This window comes from Malania oleifera, chromosome 6 (genome assembly GCF_029873635.1).
Source record: "Malania oleifera isolate guangnan ecotype guangnan chromosome 6, ASM2987363v1, whole genome shotgun sequence".
Lineage (NCBI taxonomy): Eukaryota > Viridiplantae > Streptophyta > Magnoliopsida > Santalales > Ximeniaceae > Malania > Malania oleifera.
The window spans coordinates 107,695,537-107,716,742 of record NC_080422.1 but is presented as its reverse complement, the minus strand read 5'-3'; the positions used below and the strand labels follow the sequence as shown (position 1 = coordinate 107,716,742).

At 34.6% G+C, this 21,206-nt stretch overlaps 1 protein-coding gene across 2 annotated transcripts in view; it reads left to right on the top strand.

Annotated features, from left to right (window-relative positions):
• The window catches only part of LOC131157885 (uncharacterized methyltransferase At2g41040, chloroplastic), a 30,144-nt gene extending 9,830 nt beyond the window's left edge, over positions 1-20,314 (top strand). The window contains exons 2-8 of one of the 2 annotated variants that reach the window (XM_058112320.1): positions 3,882-3,982; positions 4,092-4,232; positions 5,852-5,933; positions 6,219-6,412; positions 6,568-6,679; positions 19,536-19,640; positions 19,989-20,314. In XM_058112320.1, the coding sequence (XP_057968303.1) occupies positions 3,882-3,982; positions 4,092-4,232; positions 5,852-5,933; positions 6,219-6,412; positions 6,568-6,679; positions 19,536-19,640; positions 19,989-20,117 (864 nt within the window). In that variant the 3' untranslated portion in view covers positions 20,118-20,314. The other variant, XM_058112321.1, reaches the window with a different exon arrangement.
• Positions 20,315-21,206: the final 892 nt, after the last annotated feature.

Sequence of the window (21,206 nt, the reverse complement as noted above, 5' to 3'; positions counted from 1 at the left end):
GTACAAAGACACTTTCAAAACATAGCTAATTAGTACAAATTAGAGCACTAATATACTTCAAATCAAATATCAATAAAGAATAAATTTGAAGCTTAAGATGTTAATCACCAGGGGTTCTTTTTAGATTTGAGAAACTCAGTAATTACTCAAAGAACCGTAGGCTTTGTTCAGCAAAATCTCAGTTGAAATCTTCAGCAAGAGTTTGAGCAAGAGAGAGCTTTTGAAGAGTTTACAATATCAATGCTTGAGTGCTGATTGTATTGCTTGGTGTATGAAAATCCTTGGGTTTAGGGATATTTATAGAGTTTAGAAAGTAATTTCGTGTTTCCCACGTCACTTGGAGTGTTTCCCAAGTTTTTACTACGTTTAGAATTCAAAAACTTAATTTTGAAAATTTCCCATTACTGTTTAAAATTTGAAATTTCCGCAGGTCAGTCGACTGGGCCTATTCTGTTTCAGCAAAAAATTGGAATAAAATATGTCAGTCGACTGGGCTTTTTGGGTCTGAGCTGTCAATTTTCCATAATTTTTTATTTTCAAGACTTTGATGCTTTAATTTTTGAAAACTCAAATGTAACTTAAAAATCATTTTCAGGGGGTTTTCAAAAATTGGTCTCTAAGTCTATAATGAAACCTAAAGAGCTTCATATATCCATATTGATATCGAATGAAGTACTTACATGAGACTTCTTAAACTTAAGCCCTAACTCTTCATGCTTTTCCATTTCTTTCAAGTCCATCTTGACTTCATGCTTCAAGCTTTATTAGATTTGTCTATCTTTGAAACCAAGCTTCAATATTCATTTGAGCTTTCATCCAAGTTTCAATATCCGTTAAGCTTTCATTTGATTTTCTTTGAAGTATAAGCTTTCTCTTATAATAAGGCTTGTGAGCATTTTGAGCACTTGATCTTGAACTTATATGCTTGTTTCTTGAAACATTATCACTTTAACCAACACATGTTAAATTCCCTTAATTTGTTATCATCAAAATAAGATTCGTAAGCCTTGTTAGGCCAATAGAATCCAACAAGGAAATAAGGTCATTGCGAGTTGGATAGAGGAGTTGTGTGCCCGATGTGGGGTTGAGCTCAAGTTGAAACTTTCAGGAATTTGAAGCCAAAGGATCTCCATTTGAAGACGCGTGTTCATATTGCTCAGGCAGCTGAGCTTGCTGATACTGTGAAGGTCATGGTTTCGAAGGATGGTGCACTTCCAGTTGAGGCAACTAGGGTTACGTTTGAAGAAGAAAAAGATAATAAATCTAGGTTGGGCCACTTAGTTCTAGTCTTGGACTTGGGCTAGTTAATTGAAAAGGGAGGAGCCTCATTTTTTTTTTTTTTTTATATAAATTGTGCCTCTTAATCAAACATGCCCATATTGTTCAAGACTATATTTCGAACAAGAAGAGCGATTGGTCTCATATGGGGTCTTCTCAGATGGATCAAGACCATAAGCAGGCCTATCCCAAGGGTGATCAAGCCAATCACCTTACGGATTCTGTTAATGGACAGGCCTAACACCAAAGCCCCAATACATAGTTGCAGAACATAAAGAAAAAGGATCTTCATCCATCTATAAGCGAAGATCAAAATATCTCTCCAGATCCTCAAGATTCATGTGGAATAGATCATATTGCGGAGCTAATATAGGATGCCGGTAACTTAGATTTGGATACTCTTGATGACAAATAGGAAAAAATTAAAGTGTCAAAGTGGTTGCTTATTTTGGGTTTGCAGTGGGTCAAGAGGGTGGCGCAACTAAGCCTTACAGAGTTGATGGTGTTATGGGGAGGATATCTGATTCTCATGCTAGTTAGATAAATTGAAGGGTTCCAAGGTTTATGCTTGTCGGGAGGCTGCTGTAATGGGCACAGAAATGAGGAAATTGTCTGAAGAAAAGAGAAAGCACTTTGGTGAGATTGAATTGTAGGATCGTGTCGTGGATCATAAGATTCTACTTATAATATAAAATAAATTAAAAATTTATATATTTGGCAATTTATGACCACTCTCAATAAAATAATCCTAAAAACTTGGTAGTAAGTTTGAGAAATTAAAGCAAATTTTGAGGAATGTAGGTAGCAACTAGCAAGTTTTTCCTTCAACAATTTTGAACTTGAAAAAAAAAAAAGGTCTAAAAAGCCTGAATTGCAAAGTGCTCTGCAAAGGGCAGACTATTGCTAGCTTATTTATTTAATAATTATAATTAAAAAGGAAAGCAAAAAGAATGAAGAGAAGAAGGAAGAAGAAGTTGCTAATCTTAATTCAATGAACTGAGGTAAATTTCTCAGTTTCCGCGGTTTTGTCATCAGACCATAAGAGGAAGAAGAAGGAGAAGAAGGAAAAAAAAGAAGGAAGAGGAAGAACTTTTTGTTAGTCGCAATGAAAAGAAGAGGAGAAAGAAAGCTATATGCACTTTGCTTTGGGAAAAAAGATAGGTCTCTGGCTTGTCAATAATAAGGGGAAGAAAAAGGAAGAAAGTAAAAGAATTACAAAGATAACGCGTAACTGCTACAGGCCTGCAACTTTAAGCTCTCAGCCTGACTGCAACTCCCTATTTGCTAAAGCTCTCTGCTGATCTCAAAGCTATCAGCTGACCTCTACTGTTGCTGGAAGAAGGAACGTCCAAGCCTACTAATAGACAACCTAGGATCTGTCTATCAAGAACTCTAAGCTCTTAGGCAGCTTTTAATTTTGAGGAAGCGAGCTTTCAAGAGATGCTCAGCTGCTCTCTTGACTTGGATTGAACAAATCCTAGAACATGCTGGTTATGTTGCCCTAATTTTGATGCATTTAGCCATCTAGACCAAATTTTGTGTCTATTGCAAAAGTAAAGTGTTTGGGCCAATAAAAGTAAATATTGGGCTTTTTCGTTAAAATCCTAAATAGGAAAAATCCATATTCCATTGCAAAAGTAGGATCGAGATCCTAAGATCCTAAGGTTCCAAAGAAGATCCTACTGGGATCCTACTTTATTAATATTCTACTTAAGATTGATTAGGCAAGTATGGATTGTAGGGTCGTAGAATTGCACAATCTGGATTGGGATTTTGATAACCATAGCCCTCACACATTCACTGTTGGGAGCCTTAATTAGACAGCTACGTGTGATTTTCTGCCTTTACTTTTGGGGATATGATTGTGATGAGCAACATGCTGGACATGTTAACATGCATTCCTTCACTGATGGTAAGAAGTACATGCTCACTTGTGCAGCAGATGCCAAAACCTTGAACCTGAAGAATTCATTCCACAGATGTCAAGACATTGAAGCTGATGCACAGTTCATTTTTCATCCATAGAGATTCTTGTGATGTCCTTTCAGCATACTCCTAACACATTGGAGTTGTTCTTTCAATTATTTAGGGATCCTGATCTTGGAATAAGGATGCCATCTCCAAACCAAGTTTCAGATCAATATATGTCCAAGGATTTGGTTGCTGAAATGAGCTTCAGCTGAACCTCAACATGGTTTGTCTGGTTTTACATTAACCATGGTCTATTTCTGGTCTAAAAAAATTGTGATCTTCATCAGCTTGTTTCTTAGCTTGAGGCTAATTCAAACTAACTAGATTTGAGTGTGCTTATCAGAACGATTTTGGGATCCAGGTCATTAAATGCTGTGTGAGTTGCCCTCTCTCTCTCTCTCTCCCCCCCCCCCCCCCCCCTCCAAAAAAAAAAAAAAACAGATAGGTGTTTATGACAGACATATATTCCTGACATCTTGTTAGTACTTCTCAGTTTGTAGGGCTGTTATTTTTATGGAATGTAATGCATGGAATTGAACAGAAATTTGATTATAATTTTGACTGTCAGATTTACTTATCAGTAATATCCCTGTTCCTGATTATGTTTAAAAAAAGAAAGTTTTCCTTTCCAGGATTCAACCACTCCACACAAACACAACTTGGAAGTTGACTTATTTGCTTGCCCAGTATGTTATGAACCACTAATAAGAAAAGGTCCTCCAGGTATTAACTTGTAAGTTGATAAATATTCTGATGTGTGCAGGCATATATTAACTATGCATTCAATTATGTTGGGACATTCAATATGTTTAGGTTTGACTTAGTAACTGCAAGACCTGCAGGCCAGCAATCTACAGGTCTGGTTTCAAGTGTGTGAAATGCAACAAGTCATACTCCAGCAAAGACATGTATCTGGATCTCACTGTTACTGCTGGATCAAAGGACTACACTGAATTGAAACCTGCTGGCACTGAGCTATTCCGGTATGACTACATTTTTGCTCCTATGATATTCTTTTTGACATTTAATGAGCTTTAGCAGCATTAGATTGGTATGCATGCTGATTTTTGATATTTGCTTGATGATCTCAAGCAGCAAATAACATGTGTAAACAAAATGTTTGTGTTAGATGTTTGCTTGATGATCTCAAGCATACAATAACGTGTACAGGCAAATGAAACATTCTGATTTGCTCCTATTTATTTATGTATTTAGGTTTGGGGGTGGGAGTGAGGGTTTGGTTCACCTTTTTCTGATAAAGACCTCGAAGTTGAAGCATCACTTCGCATAGATTTTCAATGCTGAAAGGCATAAATGAGGACTGAAAGGCCTATTCAGGCTTGCCATGGAAACCTTGACCAGTCTGCTGAGTTTAGACTTTGGAGCTTGATCCTACTCAACCTTGAACTGAGCCCCACTAGAAATTTTTGACTGATTGCAAGCTTGATGAGGAGCATGGTACATAGTTTTTAGTTTGAGAAGTGGACACAACAGATGTTTAAAATATGTTAATAGAGTGACTAATGTCTTCTATTGCATAAATATTGTTGTACTCCTGCATAGTTTTTAGTTGGGAAGTGGACATAACAAGATGTTTGAGATATATTAATAGAAGGGTGCATGCTATCAATCACATAAATATTGTGGTAATCTTGTCTTCTTTGTTTATTGCATTTCCTTGGGATATATGTGGATGCACTAACTGTATTCCAGCTGTTTTTTGGCAGAAAAACAACTGCAGTTATTTATTTATTAAAATGTATGGATGATTGCGTGGATGGAATCCACGCAGTGCCATAGTTTTGGTATGAAAGAATCTAATACTCTGGTTGGTTCAGGGATAATGAAATCTTCAAAGGGTTGTAGAAAAGGATTTTGTGTTTTTATCTTTGCAGCACTTAACTTTTTACTTGTCAAAAATAATGTACTTTTCCAAAATTTATATAGAAAGGCTTCTGTGGGAAGTCGCTTTCCTGAAAATTACCTGTCCTTTGTGTGGAACACTGCCATCATAATTGTAATAAGACGAGCATTACTCAATAGTATCGATTGTCTATGCCCTGTTATAGATGCATTGTCTGGATCTTATTTTCCCTGCACCAAATGGAATCTAATTCGATGTGGTACTTGTGCAACTATAATCCTCTTGTTTGATTATATCCTTCTACTTCAAATTTAACAATCATCCATGCATTGGTGGTGAGATTTTATTAGATGATTAAATCTATCATAGAACTTGAGAAATTTGGGTTGATTCGCAATCAAACACAAAAAATAGAGTTAGGCAAGGTGTGGGAGAGGAGAGGGAATAATGAGAAGCATATAGAAGAAGATAAAAAGAATAGAGAGAAAAGGTTATGGCCAGAAACTGAATATTTCTGGCTAATTACACCTCAAATATATACGTATGTGTGGGCACATGTGTGCACATGCATGTATATATGTATGTATGTACGTATATATGTATTAATCTACTAGCAAAGATTAAAAAAATACCCCTGATAATAATATGAAAAAAAACCTATAACTTAAGCTAATGTGACTAACAAATCATTGGAGGAAATGCTCATGTCTTGCTTTTGGTGCTTTTTGCCTTTGGTAGGAGTCCACTTGTTTCTTTCTTGTATGAACGAGGCTGGCGTCAAAATTTTAATCGAAGTGGCTTTCCTGGTCCTGATGAAGAGGTAATCTTCTACAGGTTTCTGCAATGTTGGAAATACACCCTTATGGCTTGAGAACTTTGTCGTGTCTACTCTAAAAGTAAAAAACCTGCATGGAGATCGTGTTATCATAACATTGATTTGTCTTGCCCCTTTGATCAGTTTGGCAATGTATACTATTCTCAGAATTAATGCCAAATGAACGGAAATATGGTTGTGAAGTCTTTTCTTCCCATTCATGTCACATTGTTTGCCAAGTTTATGGGGTTTTTACATGTATTAATATTCGATAATGTATAATTAATGCAGTTCAAAATGGCTCAAGAGTATTTCAAACCTGCAGAAGGTGGCCTTCTGGTAGATGTTAGCTGTGGAAGTGGTTTGTTTTCTAGAAAATTTGCAAAATCTGATACCTATTCTGGTGTTATTGCTCTTGATTTTTCTGAAAATATGCTGCGCCAATGTTACGAATTCATTAAAAGAGAGGAAGCAATTTTGACAACGTAAGTTTCTCTTCCTTGGATTCTCAAGCAAAGAAAGTATGCCCAGAAAACATTCAAAAAAATGTTCCATGTTACATCTCGAATTTTCTTGAGTATGTACTTGTAGAGGCAAAAGTAGATGCTTTCCTGATTCATTTTTATTTGATAATTTGCAGCAATATTGCTCTTGTGAGGGCAGATGTTTCGAGGCTTCCCTTCTCGTCAGGTTCAGTTGATGCAGTCCATGCTGGTGCAGCTTTGCATTGCTGGCCATCTCCTTCTGGTGCAGTAAGTGTCATCTATTTCTTAGTTTGTCTCTTGAAATTTCTTAGTGATCCGTCTACTCTAATGTTTCGAAGGGCATTCTGAAAAACTCTAGAATTCTAAAACAATAGGATTTTAAGCCTCATCTAGAAAAGAAATTACAGATTCCTATTTGGCATTTAAATCCCATTATTGCAAAGGACTGTGTGAGAAGGAATGTTCAAGTGATAGCTATTTAGCTGTCATTTGAAAAGAGGATTTGGATGGTCCAGACACCCTTTCTAAATTCATAAGAGACTTAAAATTTTATTTGCAGGTTATCTGAACAAGGGATTTGTTAAAATAGTTCTAATACGTTATCCAAATCAAATTCCCTAAAAAGTACCTTATCCAGTGCACTTTAAAAGTCTGTTTCTACTATGGTCGCCTGTGATGATTCCTTCCTCTAATTCCTTATCCAAATCAAATTCCCTAAAAGATACCTTATCCACTGCACTTTAAAAGTTTGTTTCTACTATGATCTGCCTGTGATGATTCCTTCCTCTTTAATTCATGTGGTCCTATCTGTGTTTTTCTTTTTAATGGAAAAATGAAAATTTATAAAGAAAACAAAGAAGTTGTGAAGATAAGGATGAGGCATCCTTCTTGGTGAAAAAACAAAAAAAATAAAACACAACAGGAAAGTTACATCAAGAAGATGAAGCCAATAAAGCTATGGTGAAAGTTCAAAAGCAAAATTCCTTTAGAACAAGCAGACAATGAGTTCAACAAAGAAGCAAGTCAAACAATCTCCTCCTGAACTGCCAAGACAGTGAGTGACCCTTAAGAATAGAAGCATTCCTTGCTAGTCAATTGCCCCAAAGCACTGCAAAGGCTGCATAAATTCACAACCTGCTACACATTAGCATCTTTACTCCTAATTAAATCTGTCAAAGTGGTCAGCAAGAAAATTTCCAGAGCTGGCAATGCTGAACATTTGCCAAAATAATCAAACAACCTGTTCCACAATCTCTAACCTGCAAAAAAAAAAAAAAAAGGAAGAAGAGATGAGATTTTGACTTACCACTTTCTAACCACATCAAGCAAAATAGCTGGAGATAAAGCTGTGGGGCCTGATGATCTGCAGCAGGTTGTTGGCATTAACCATGTTAAATACTGTCAACCAAACCAAAGCCTTACCCTGGAAGGAACCTTAGCTCTCCAAATTAGTCCGACCTATTCTTAAAACTAATTTTATTTTTTGACCTGTGTCGGTGGATTTGTGATGCACTCAATTTCTCAGTCTTTTCAGATGCAGCCTGTCTTGAGCCTGGGTAGAGGAGAAAGGTTGTCTTAGGTAGTTGATAACCAATGTAAAATTTGTTAGACCTCTATGATATGAATACAACAAGAACAACAAGCATCAAGTCCCATTAGGTGGGGTCGGTTACATGAATCCTTTTCCGCCAATTCTTACGATGGGGAGCATTTTCCTTTGTTAGCTTAAAATATATTAAATCCTTCCTCACGATCTTATTCCCAGTTATTTTAGGCCTACCACTACCCCTTTTAATACCAGAACAATAACTTACTCCTTCTCACAAGTGCACTACTAGGGTTGGGTTTCAAATGCCCAAACCATTTAAGCCGCCCCTCCTTTATCTTGTCTTCAACCAGTGCTATGCCTAGTTTATTGCATACATGCTTGTTCCCTAATTTATCTTTTAATGTTTTATCACTCATCCACCTTAACATTCGCATTTTGATGACTTTTACTTTTTGGTACTTGTTGTTTCTTAGCTTCCCAACATTCTGATCCATAAAGCATAGTTGGTCTTATAGTCGTCTTATAGAACTTTTCTTTTAATTTAAAGGAGTTCTACGATCACACAAAACACCTAATGCACTCCTCTATTTTACCGAACATGCTGTAACTCTATGCATTACATCCTCTTCAATTTCTCCTTCTACTTGTGTAATAGATCCACGATATCGAAATCTACTAGTGCTATTGATTTCTTGATTATCAAATTTCGTATTCTCTTCAATACTTCTCCTTACATTACTGAAATTACATTTCATATATTCGGTCTTATTCCTACTTATCCTAAAACCTTTAGGCTCTAAAATGGTTCTCCAAAGTTCTAACTTAGATTCCATTCCACTTCTATTTCCATCAATCAAGATAATATCATCTGCAAACAACATACACCTAGGGATCTCGTCCATGGTTTTAAATAATGGCCGTTACGTAGCGTAACGGCCGATACGTAACGGAAATCGAAGGCTCTGAAACTGATACGGGCTGATAATGCGGTTCGGAAAAAACTCACAGTCGTAACGGCCATTACCCAACGTTACACTTCGTAACGGTCCGTTACGGACCGTTACATGGTCGACAACTTGTAGAAATCTGAATCCCTAAAGCAGGCTTTCTGCTGCAGCACTGCTTTGCCCCTCTCCCAACCACTCATCTGCCATTCAATCTAACTATCTAAGTCTAACATTCAGGAGCAAACGCAAAGTAAAAAACTTACCTTGAAATTTTGTTGGCCGAAGCTAAATAAGAAGGCTTCACTTCTTCGAAGCCTGAGAGTGAGCAGATCTACTCATCTTCGCAGCCTTGCAGGAGTAACAGACTTGCAGCAGCTTGGCGAGTCACTGGTGACAGGTCTGCAGCAGCTCCGCTGCCTATGCGAGTCGCTGATAGCCCTTCGGCAGCTCCCTCTGCCAGTCGTCGCCACTCGCCACCAGCCAGCCCTTTGATTTCGGCTTCGGAGCTTGGAGTCATCGGCCGTTCGTGCTTTGACTCATTCGAGGCTCCTCTGAGTACCCTCTCTCGGTCTTAGACTTTCTACTCATCTCCAACGTATGAGATAAGCTTTAAAAAATTAGTCAACACTCAACACCCACTGCACTTAAGTCTTAAACTTTTCATTATGTTTTTTTTTTTTAAATTATATTTTGTTGTAAATTATGTATGTTAAATTGAATTAAAAAAAATAATTTAATAGAGTAAAAAATTAGAAATCAATAATAATTATGTAAAATAAAATTTCCTTAATTTATAAATATTTTAATTGTCTTATATTTTTTGAAAGGTAATTATGATTCCTGTTTATTAATATTTTTTAAGTTTTACAACATCATTTTGACCTTAAATTTAAAATTAGGTAAAATAAATCTTTACATGATCTATTTTTTGTTTTTAGTTATCAAATAAAGTAAAAATTGATAACTTAATAAACAAAATTTTAACCTAATAGTTAATACATTAATAATTTTGATTTTTACTACTAGAATTTGCAGAAAAATTTTATTTTAATCCATATACTGAGAAAATGCTTAAGAGGTTAAATAGTTAATTTGTATTGTATGGATCTCTATTAGTGATGTTGTGTTGTATATGAAAGTAGAGCAAAAGTCTTTTTCACCTTTAAAATTACAATGTTAATTTTTTATAATTATAAATAAAAATAAAATCAAGTTATAAAAAATAATGAAAATATCTTTTTAAAGATAAAGGAATATATATATTTTTTGTAATAAAATATCTAATATTTTATAATTTTTTTTATTTAAATATTTTAAATAAACATTACTTATTATTTTTAATCAAATATTATATTTTATTTTTATGTAATAAGTATTTAAAATTGGAAGGACTATTTAGTACTTATTATTTAATATTTACTAAATTACTAATTATATTATACCTATCATTTTTTTAGAAAGATTGTAACTTTGTATTTTCTCTTTGTTTTGTGTAGAGATCATCAAATTAAGTCTATCAATATGTCACGTGATAGAAGAAATGAGAACTTACCTAGTGAGGATATTGGATGAAATTTTGGTACTGCGGTGGACGGTAATAGACATGTTATGTGTAAGTTATGTGAGAAGATAATTAAAGGGGACATTACACGCTTGAAACAACACTTGACACATAAAAAGGGTTAAGTAGCTGGATGCTCAAATGTGACCACATAAGTAAGAGAACAAATGATGAAACATCTACAACAGTATGTTGAGAAGAAAAGAGATAAACAAAAAAGACAAAAAGAAGCAAAAGTCCAAATTAGAGGAGATTTTGAGAATTTGAGCGATGAAAAAGACTTGGAATAAGAAAGTGTGAGATTTGCTCAACAAGAAAGCATACGATCACAGCAACAATGGGAAGAGAGACAAAGATTTCGAGGAAGAACAACTGGAGAGGGTAATATTTATGAAGAAGGAGGTGGTTCTGGCAGTGGTGCTACTAGTGGTTTCAATAGAGCAGTAACTTGATCTTATAGTGGTCGAGAAGCTGGAGGTAGTGGACGACAATTGTTCAATCCTGATGCCCCTGAAGTTAGACTAAAGGCAGTGAATCCTATTTTAGAAAGAAGTAAGAGTGCAAAACAACCAATAATCAACACTAAGTTACTGAAAGGTTTAAGAAGTAAATTAGGAAAAACAGTTGGAAAATTCCTAATTTATAATCGGATTCCAACAAATGTAGCTGACTCTCCATTTATGCAGTCTATGCTTGATATTGCTACAGAGGTTGGAAAGGGGGTGAAAGGTCCATCACCCTATGAGATATCTGAAATTTATTTGGAGCAAGAGTATCAAGAAATGAAAAATTATATAGCTTCTTTTGCGGAAATTTGGAAGGAGAGAGGTGTAACCCTTATGTGTGATAGTTGGTCAGGACCAACTAGAAAACAAATTATAAACTTTTAAGTTTATTGCGATAGAGGCACCGTGTTTCATAAATCAATTGATGCCTCTGATGTGCTATGTTAAACAACTGAATATTATTTTAGGTAATTTTCTAATTTTAATTGTATATGAAAATGGTATTATGGACTTGCATGTTTTTAATTAAATAGTAGTAATTATTGAATCTATAATTTCATTACAGATTAATGGACGAGGTGGTTGAAAAAAATGGAGAGGAGAATGTTGTCTAAGTAGTGACTGATAATGAAGCTGCAATGAAGGTAGGAGGAAAATTATTAATGTAGAAGAGACCCAATCTCTATTGGACAACATGTGTAGCTCATTGCATAGACCTTATTCTTGAAGATATTGGTAAGAAAAGTAACGCGAAGAAGGTCTTAGAAGATGTAAGAACAATAACCTACTTTATTTACAACCACACATGGACAGTGAATTTCATGAAGAAATTCACAAATAATAGAGAGTTACTTCGTCCCGCCATCACTTGATTTGCCACTAACTTCATTGCTTTGGAGACTATTGTCAGACATAAACAAGCATTAAGGGAAATGTTTACATCTAATGCTTGGAATAACTCAAGGCTTGGGATAGCAAAATCAGGCCCACCATATGATTCGAAGAAGATTATCTTAGGCAAAGAGTTTTGGCAAAAGGCCTTTGATATAATTAAGTGTAAGAATCCTTAGTGAAAGTTCTTAAATTGGTTGATGGTGATGAAAAACCAACCATGGGTTTCATATACGAGGCAATTGATAGGGCGAAGTTGGCCATTCAAAAAGATTGTTAGTTTTACAAAGACTATTGGAAAATTATTGACAACCGGTGGAGTTTTTAGTTGCACCAGGATTTGCACGCTGCTGGTAAGTGTAAATCAAATACAAATTCTTATTATTTTAACTTTTAAAATTTTGCATAGTTGTTTTACAAAACTGTTGATTAATATGTTTCTAAATTTAATTGTATTTTGAACCCACAATTTCTTTATGGTGCCCCACCCTCTCCTGAAGTTGCTAGAGAAGTCATGGATGAGATTAAAAAAGTGATAACCAAGTTGGTACCTGATATAGATACTCAAATTCGGGCTATTAATCAAATAAGTATTGGTTCCGTTAAATTGCATAATGAATTGTTCTATCAAGAATAATTAGTAATAAATCTAATTAATTAATTATATTTCACAAACATCCTTTTTTAGTTGTTGCTATATCGAGATAGGCATGAGACTTTTGGAGCCCCGTTGGCTCGAAGGGCAGTGAAACAAACAAAACTTTGGTAAATATAGGCTATATAGCTAAATAATGGATGAATGACTCTATTTTCTCTCTTTATGTTTAAATTGGACTTTTGAAATATACGCTATACTGACATAAAATTTTTTTTAATTATTCATGCAACCGAATGGTGGATTCATTATGGCTTGTGTGCTCCTGAACTCCAAAGAATAGCAATCAGAGTTCTTAGCTAGACCACATTAGCTTCGAATTGTGAGCATAATTGGAGCACCTTTAGCCTCATCCATATGAAAACAAGAAATAGATTAAAGTATATGAGACTACAAAAACTTGTTTTCGTATATTACAACATGAGGTTAAAGTTAAGACGTATAATGAGAAGAAGCCAACGAGAAATTAAAGAGAGTTTCAATCCTATCAATTTGGACTACATTTTTGAAGAAGATGATCCTTTAAGTCAATGGTTAAAGGAGAGAGACACCACTACTTGGCGGTTAGGACAATTCATATTGGTTAAATGAAGAAGTTGGTGGTACTATAGAAGGAGGTGATCAACCACCAATAAACGTGCATGATGATTCAAGTTCAAGCCCTGAACGTACACAAAGTGATGACAATCTGTAAACAGCGCCCTAAAAATAATATAAAAATCATAATACCTATTAAAAAGCATTTGTAGGTTGAATGAAAACCTTTAAAATTCATTAAAAATCATGTATTAATGGATTTCATGCTTATTTTTCGATTTTGGCATGGTTGTGCATGCGTGAAAAAAATTCATAACCGTTACGCCCGCTTCCCGTTACGTTACACCCGCGTCTCCCGCGACCCGCGACCGTTACGCGACGTTACCCACGACCGCGATTTCGAACCATGGTGTCTACAAATGGATCAAGAATATACAAGAAGGAGAATGAGACATTTCCTTAACAAACCAATAAATATGGCCAATGGCACTGAATATTCGAAAAGCTCACTCCCTTAAAATTCCCATGACCAACACACCAAGATATTCCAGAAAAAATGTCAACTTCTTTGTTGAAGACAGATGTGCATTATGTGCCAACTTCAGCCCAGGGTCGGCTCTTCCTTTCAGCGGCTGAGGTGCTCACCTAGGGGCCCCCAAAATTTTTTTAATATAATAATATAATTTTGGGGCCTCAATTTTTTTTAATTAAATAATGTTAACATTATTTATTATGCTCTCTTCCTATACATTGACTTTCAAACTAACAAATAAATGAAATTATATTTTAAAATGTAAAATAAATGCAATTTAATTTAATTTTTTTTTTTTCAAGTCTCATTGACTTCCCAACTAATAACTTTATTATATTTCTAACTATCTATTACTCTCATCTCTCTCTCTTAGCCTCTCTAAAAAAATCTTTCCATCTCTCACACTCTCTCATTCTTATCTCTCTGTCTCTCTATGATTTTTGCTCTGGCTCTTGTGTTCGTCATCTTCGAGCCTTCGATTCTCTGTAATTTTCATCAACCCTAATTTTGATTTCAATATTTGTGCATTAATTTTCTATTATTTTCACTCTGCATTTTTTTTTTTTTTCTTCTATTTTTTCTTAGATTTTGAAAGCTTTGAGGTTAGAGCGTTGTATCCGGCAAGAATCCGATATTTCTAAAGCCTCGCTCGCCGATCGATTTGCAATTATAATAATAATCAGGTTATATTGTTTCAATATATTACTTCTATAGATTTATTAAATTTATTTTTATTTGTTTACATAATTTGTCAATTTATAGTTAGTGTTAATTTTGAAATTTAATTATGTCAACGAGAAAATATGAATCCGGATATGAAAAACGAAGAAAGAAAAAAAAATATTAAACAAAATATTAAGGGTCCCTGATTAAATCTCGCATAGGGCCCCATATTGTGAAGAGCCGGCCCTGCTTCAGCCCCCACTTCACTGCAAAGAAAGCACATTTCTAAAGCACTGCCTGGTCCTTTGTCCTTCCAAAACCTACAAATGAAATTGCCAAAAAAATCCTCCACTGTCTCTGGACAAACACAACACTCTCCCAAAAAACCAAATAGCTAACTCCACACCCTCCATGCAAAATCACACTGCATAAGAGATGAGATCCAGATTGTGAATAGTTGAATAAAGCACACAACATTTGGAGAGAGTGCTTTTATTGGTCTCCTAATCTATACCAAGTTTTTGGTATTGGTTCTATTAAGCACAACCAACCAAATAAATGCGTTGAATTTTAGGGGGACTTTGGCCTTCCAAATAGAATTTTAGAGAAGGAAAGAAGAGTCAAAACAAGTCAAAAATTCGCGAAAAGATTTGCAACAATACAGCCCTGAAAGATCCAAGGACTAGGAACAATATCCACTCCCAAAGAAACGAGACAATTATTCAACAAAACTAACAAAGAGGATAACTCTTCCACCTCTTTATCATTTAGTGTCATGGAAAGAACAGTAAAGGTTATTAGAGGATACAAAGAGAGCATGGATATGGAGATAAAAATGAGTTTGGTGATATTATCTTAGACTTTGCCATGTCATATAATCTTATAACAATGAATGCTTTGAAAAGAGAGAAGAATAACCTTCAAGAGTGGACAAAAATAAAAGACAAATATATTTTTTCTTAATTAGGAGGGTAGATCGTTTATTATGTAAGGATTGTAAAAGTCATCCAATGAAAGCTTAACTACACGACATAGAGTTCTAGATATACGTATGACAAAATGGAAGAGAAAAGTTACATAAATCAATGCAAGAGTACTAGGTGATGGAACATAAAGGGTGAAAATGTAATAAAATTTAAAGGTAGAATGATCAAAGATGGTGACTGAACAATAGGGGATAGTGTAGTCCCAAACACTCTTGAATAGGATAGTTCACTCTATCAAAAAGATAGAAGAGAGATTGTAGGCTCATATCCAATCCACTTGTTAAACGAGTCAAATATGGATTACATTTGGCTCTTTGACTATCAACCTAATCTGCTCGGATTATCTGACCTGATCCACTTTGCAAGGCTTATGGTGGACATTGTGATGTTACGTATTAAAATACTACAATTGATTATAGAGAGTTTCATGTTTTAAAGTTATTGATGAATGTTCATTGGTCAATTTTGTTTAAGAATTAATCTTAAAAATATTTATGCCTTTTATATTTAAATTCATATGGAAAATTACATTTTAAATTGTGATTTTTTTTTTCATTTTTTTGAGAATTACATGTTAAAAATAGTTATGTTTTCTAATTCAAATTTAGATGGATTTTACATTTATTATTGCAAGAATAGTTATGTTTTCTATTTAGTAAATCTTTTATAATTTTTGAGAATTACATGTTAAAAATAATTATGTTTTCTATTTAAATTTAGATGCGTTTTACATTTATGATTGTAGTTTTAAGCATAGTTATGTTTTCTATTTAGTAAATATTTCACAATTTACCAAATTATAAATTCAAAAGCAACTTCACTTATGAAATAAGTTATCCACCTAATCTGGAAAATTTTTTTCTTAGGAATGTCCAATTATCCACCAATCACCGTAGATTATCCGATTTGAACTGCCACTTGATTGAGTTGGATATGGGTTTCAATTTGTTCACCAATAATTCACCCAATCTGCTATGGATTATCCAATCCAATTTGCTTTGCTATTTCTAGATGAGATCAAGATGTCCAAAAAAGCCATAAAGACAAAAATAACTTGATATAAAACATGGGGGACAAATAAAAACATAAAAAACTTTGAAAAGTATAAAGGGACTAGAAAAGATGCAAAAACAAAAGTTATTAAACTAAACATAAAGCACATAATAATTTATATACTTATATAGAGGAAAGTGACATATTTAAGCTTGCTAGAGTCAGAGAAAGAAAGAGTAAAAACCTATGTCATGTAAAACGTATAAAAAAAAATGAAGATTATCGTGCCTTAGTTAAAGAAGACAACATAAAAGAAAGATGACAAAGTTAAACTCTAATGAAAACCAAGTAGAAGGCTTAAACTTATAATTGACAAATGAGGAAAAGGCTAAAAGTTGAGATTTATTCACTAAATAGAGTTAATAAAGTTTGCATTTAACGAGGATGAAAATGGAAAAACGACATTCAAAAAAATTGAAATTTGGAAATGCCTAGGTGATAACAAAATTATATAGTTATCTAATTTATTTAATACAATTGTAAAAATTTAGAAAATGTTAGACGAATGGAAGAAAAACACTTTAATACCTGTACACAAAAATAAAGTACATATAATATTGTAATGACTTTTGTCGAATTAAACTTATGAGTCATGCAACGAAACTGTGGAAGGGTAATTGAACAAAGCTTAGGTGGGAAACGAGGGTCGTCTTAGAAAAATCAATTTGGTTTTAAGCCTGGGAGATCGACTACATAAGCTATATATATTTTTGGAAGATTAATTGAAAAGTTTAGGGATAATAAGAGGGACTTGTGTATGATTTTTTTGACTTAGAGAGCTTATGTCAGGATACATAGGGAAGTTCTATGGTAGCTAGAGTATGTAGTTTGTATACTGATATCATTAAGGATATGTAATAACTAGCATTAGGATTGCAGGTTTATTGTTTAGAGAATTTCCAATCAAAATTAATATACATCAAGGATCTTCTTTGAGCTCTTATCCTTTTTGCATTAGTGGTGGTTGAACTCAGTGGGAATAGCTAAAATGAGGTTCAATAGCGTATGTTATTTGCAGATGATAGAGTCTTGATAGATGAAACTAGGAGTAGAGTAGAATCTAAATTAGAATTATCGATAGAAGTTTTAGAATTTAGAAGTTTTAGAATAAGTAGAAATAAGACTGAATATACAACAACAACAACAACAAAACCAAGCCTTAAGTCCCACTAGGTGGGGTCGGCCATATGAATCATTTTCCGCCAATTTATACGATCATGGACCATTTTTTTTGACAGAATCAGGGATACTAAAACCTTACTATCTCTTTCCAAGTTATTTAGGTCTATCCCTATCCCTTGTATTGCCCCCCACAGTAACTAATTCACTCTTCCTCACTGGCGCATTATGTGGCCTACGTTGCAAGTGTTCATACCATCTAAATCGTCCCTCCCTTATCTTATCTTCTATAGGAGTTACACCCAACTTACCGCAAATATCTTCATTCCTTAATTTATCATGGTAGTTAGCAATATTAGAGATAGGATTAAAAACTCGATTGTCAAGAAATTAATAGCACCAGTAAATTTTGATACCTTGGATCTATTATGCAAGTTGAAGGAGAAATCAAAGAAGATATAATACATAGAATTAAAGCATGTTGTGTAAAATAGAGAAGTGCTTTGATTGTGTTCTAGGATCGTAGAATACTCATAAAATTAAAAGAGAAGTTTTATATGAAGTCTGTAAGACTATGCCATATGAATCATAAAGTGGGCAATAAAGAAATAACATATCCAAAAAGTAAACATTGTCGAAACGAGAATTTTCGAAATGAGAATGCTAGGGTGGGTGAGTGGCTTAATGTTAAAGATAAATTAAGAATTGAATATATTTGTAGTAAGTTAGGCTAGCACCCGATAAGATAAGGGAGGTTTGGACACCTAAAATGTAGACCAAATACTGCACTAGTGAGGAGTGTGCTAGTCACTGTTAGTGGCAGTAAAAGGGGTAGGGGTGAACCTAAAATAACTTGAAATGAGATAATGAACAAGGATTTAATATCCCTTAAATTGCTGGAGGAAATTGCTTGTTACGGTGTAAATTGACAGAAAAAAGTTCATGTAGCCAACCTCACCTTAGTGGGATTTAAGGCTTGGTTTGATTTAATGGGTAGATTTGTGCAGGAATATTCCTCTTTGAAATATATGTTTAGGTCATACACTAGCACAACAATGGCATATTGTACTATTGTCTTCATTTTCCTAATCTTACACCTGATTTTTTTGTCTGCCCTTGAGTTGAACATATGGAGAAGTCACTATATACCAGACTTAATCTAGGACCAATCTTTACTAGAATCTACAGGGTATAATCGTCAAAGCCTTTTGCTATCTATTTCAGATCTGCTGAGAGATTTTGTTACCATGGTACTCTTTTCCACTCTTTTATTTTTATTTTTATTTTTATTTATTTTATTTTATTTTTGGTTGGGGGAATAAACTTGTTACCATGCTATCTTTTTTTGGTCATTCTTGTACAAATATGTGGGAGGTCATATTGGGTGCAGATTTTGTTTACAAACAAGTCATAGATTGGGAATGACACTACGAGGAAAAATGAAAAACAGAAATTTCTTTTTAGCTTGGTTCACCCAATGCCTACTATTGTATTCTTTGTTTACAAATCCCTCTTGTTTTGCTAAGGATGTGCAAGGTCTGAACTCTTTTGTTTTCCTCATGGATAATCTGAACTATAAATTAAAAAGTAACCTTTTTTATGTACATAAATATCTGTTATGCAGTTGATTAGTGTTCAAAACCACAAAGTTAAATGGTCTTAAATATTTTACTGGTGGAAACAAGTAGTTAGTTCAGATTGCAGCAGCAGCAGCATAGCATTTTTGGTCAGAGATTTCAGTTATTGCAGAAATGCAAATGCTCCCATGATTTATAGAATCTTCTTGCTGAATTGATAATGGAGTTCTTTCAGTTCTATGATGCATGTGGTGTCCAGCAATTATACAAGTTGTTATCATATATTGCATTCTTTCTTAATGATCTGTGGAAATTGGAATTAGCTTAAAGATATCTTTGCGCCCGTTGCATCTTTACATTTTTCAACTGCATATAAAGCTCTTCAACCCTTCAAAATATGGATTATTTTATTTTTATTTTTCTTTTATGTATACTCTCATCTTGAAATCTACCTTTCTCTCGCTCAATTATCAGTTTATGCTATCTATATTAATGTGTACCTGAAATCGAATTTGTTGTATACTAGTAACATCATTTACAATGTCAGATTGCTGAAATCAGTCGTATATTGAGAAGTGGAGGAATCTTTGTAGGAACCACCTTTCTTCGATATACTTCTTCTACTCCCTGGATTTTAAGACCATTCAGACAGGTAAAACTTGACCAGCTTTGATGTTTTTTGCACTTTCCCAATGATGGGCATGTTTTCTCAGTGGTATTTTGATTTCATACTAGGATAGTTTCCCTCTACCCAACTTTTGGTGAATGTACTTTCCTGATATGTTGCTTCGGGTCCAGTAATGGGTTAATTCCCAAGCTCAAAATGATTCCTTATTATGTGGATAATAAGACGTTGCTTAATAGCCACTCTACCATATTCAAGTTCTATCCATTTGTGCAGTCATCGAATCGTAGTACGATTTGAAAGATGTCATGTCTGACCTCTGTCTGGTGCCTTGAGGTTAAATCTAAAGACTAAAATTTGTGAAATTTGTTGCAGAGGATTCTGCAAAACTACAATTATTTAATGGAGGAGGAGATCAAGGACTTGTGCACTTCATGTGGTCTTGTCAACTGCACAAGCAAGGTTCAGCAATCTTTCATAATGTTTTCAGCCCAGAAGCCTTGAAACTAAGTTCCATCTGAAATATTATTTTCTCCATGCTCAGCTTTATATAATATATTCCTTGCTGTGATGCTGTATAATAAATTTCATTCTCATTGTTCCTGTAAGTAAATGGAACTTCAAGCAGAAAATATGAGGCCAAATATATTATTGTTATTCTAAACGGCTATTATTAATATAATATATTATAGTAATGAAAATTTTGTTTGTCGTCAGTGGTGACAGAATAACAGCCACTTCAATGGTGGATTTTATTGAAGACTCTGATTCATTGTGATTTGAATTGATAACCAGTATATATTATATTGCTGTAATAAACAATATTTACACCCCCGGTATTTGGTGTAGACTATTAGTTCCATTAATCATGTTTAGATGTTGCTTGACAATCTATCATTCATTTATCAGCTAAGAATGCAACTGAGAATTATTTGGTGTATGTGTGTGTGTGTGTGTGTGTGTGTGAGAGAGAGAGAGAGAGAGAGAGAGAGAGTATATATATAAAAACATGGACGAGGCATGGAGATGGATGAGCACATGAGGAGTTTTTCCAGCCAATTAAAAACCCTCTTGGACAGGCCGATGTGGGTCTGAGGAACTCTCATGAGTGGCACTGGCAGGAGGGCATCCCTCGTGCGGCTCACACGCTGACCATCCCACCTGTTTGTTCTTGGATCTTTGACCTTTGACCACACTAACAGAGCCCAAGGTAAAAATGGAACAGCTTGGGGAATATTTGATCAGTTCAAGACAGCCTTTAGCTTTGGACACCGGACTTAAATTTCAAAAAATTTGAAGGTCAGGGCCATCTGCACGTGACGTTCATGCTGACTATAGTACCATGGTGCTTTTCATGGCACGTGAGTTTGGCTGCCCATTCTTCCCCTCCCTCCCTGCTAAGCAAATTGTTTTCATTTGATTAATGTTGGGCGCACGTGTTGTCTACTCGACTTCCCGTGGTCGGCTCTGATCATTTTCAACCCATCCCGTCGCTACATCTAAAGACATTTTTGGTTTTGAATTCTGTATTTATGAGTGCTTTAAATCAAGTTGATTCTTGTTCTTGCATCTCAAATGCCAAAATTCCTATTC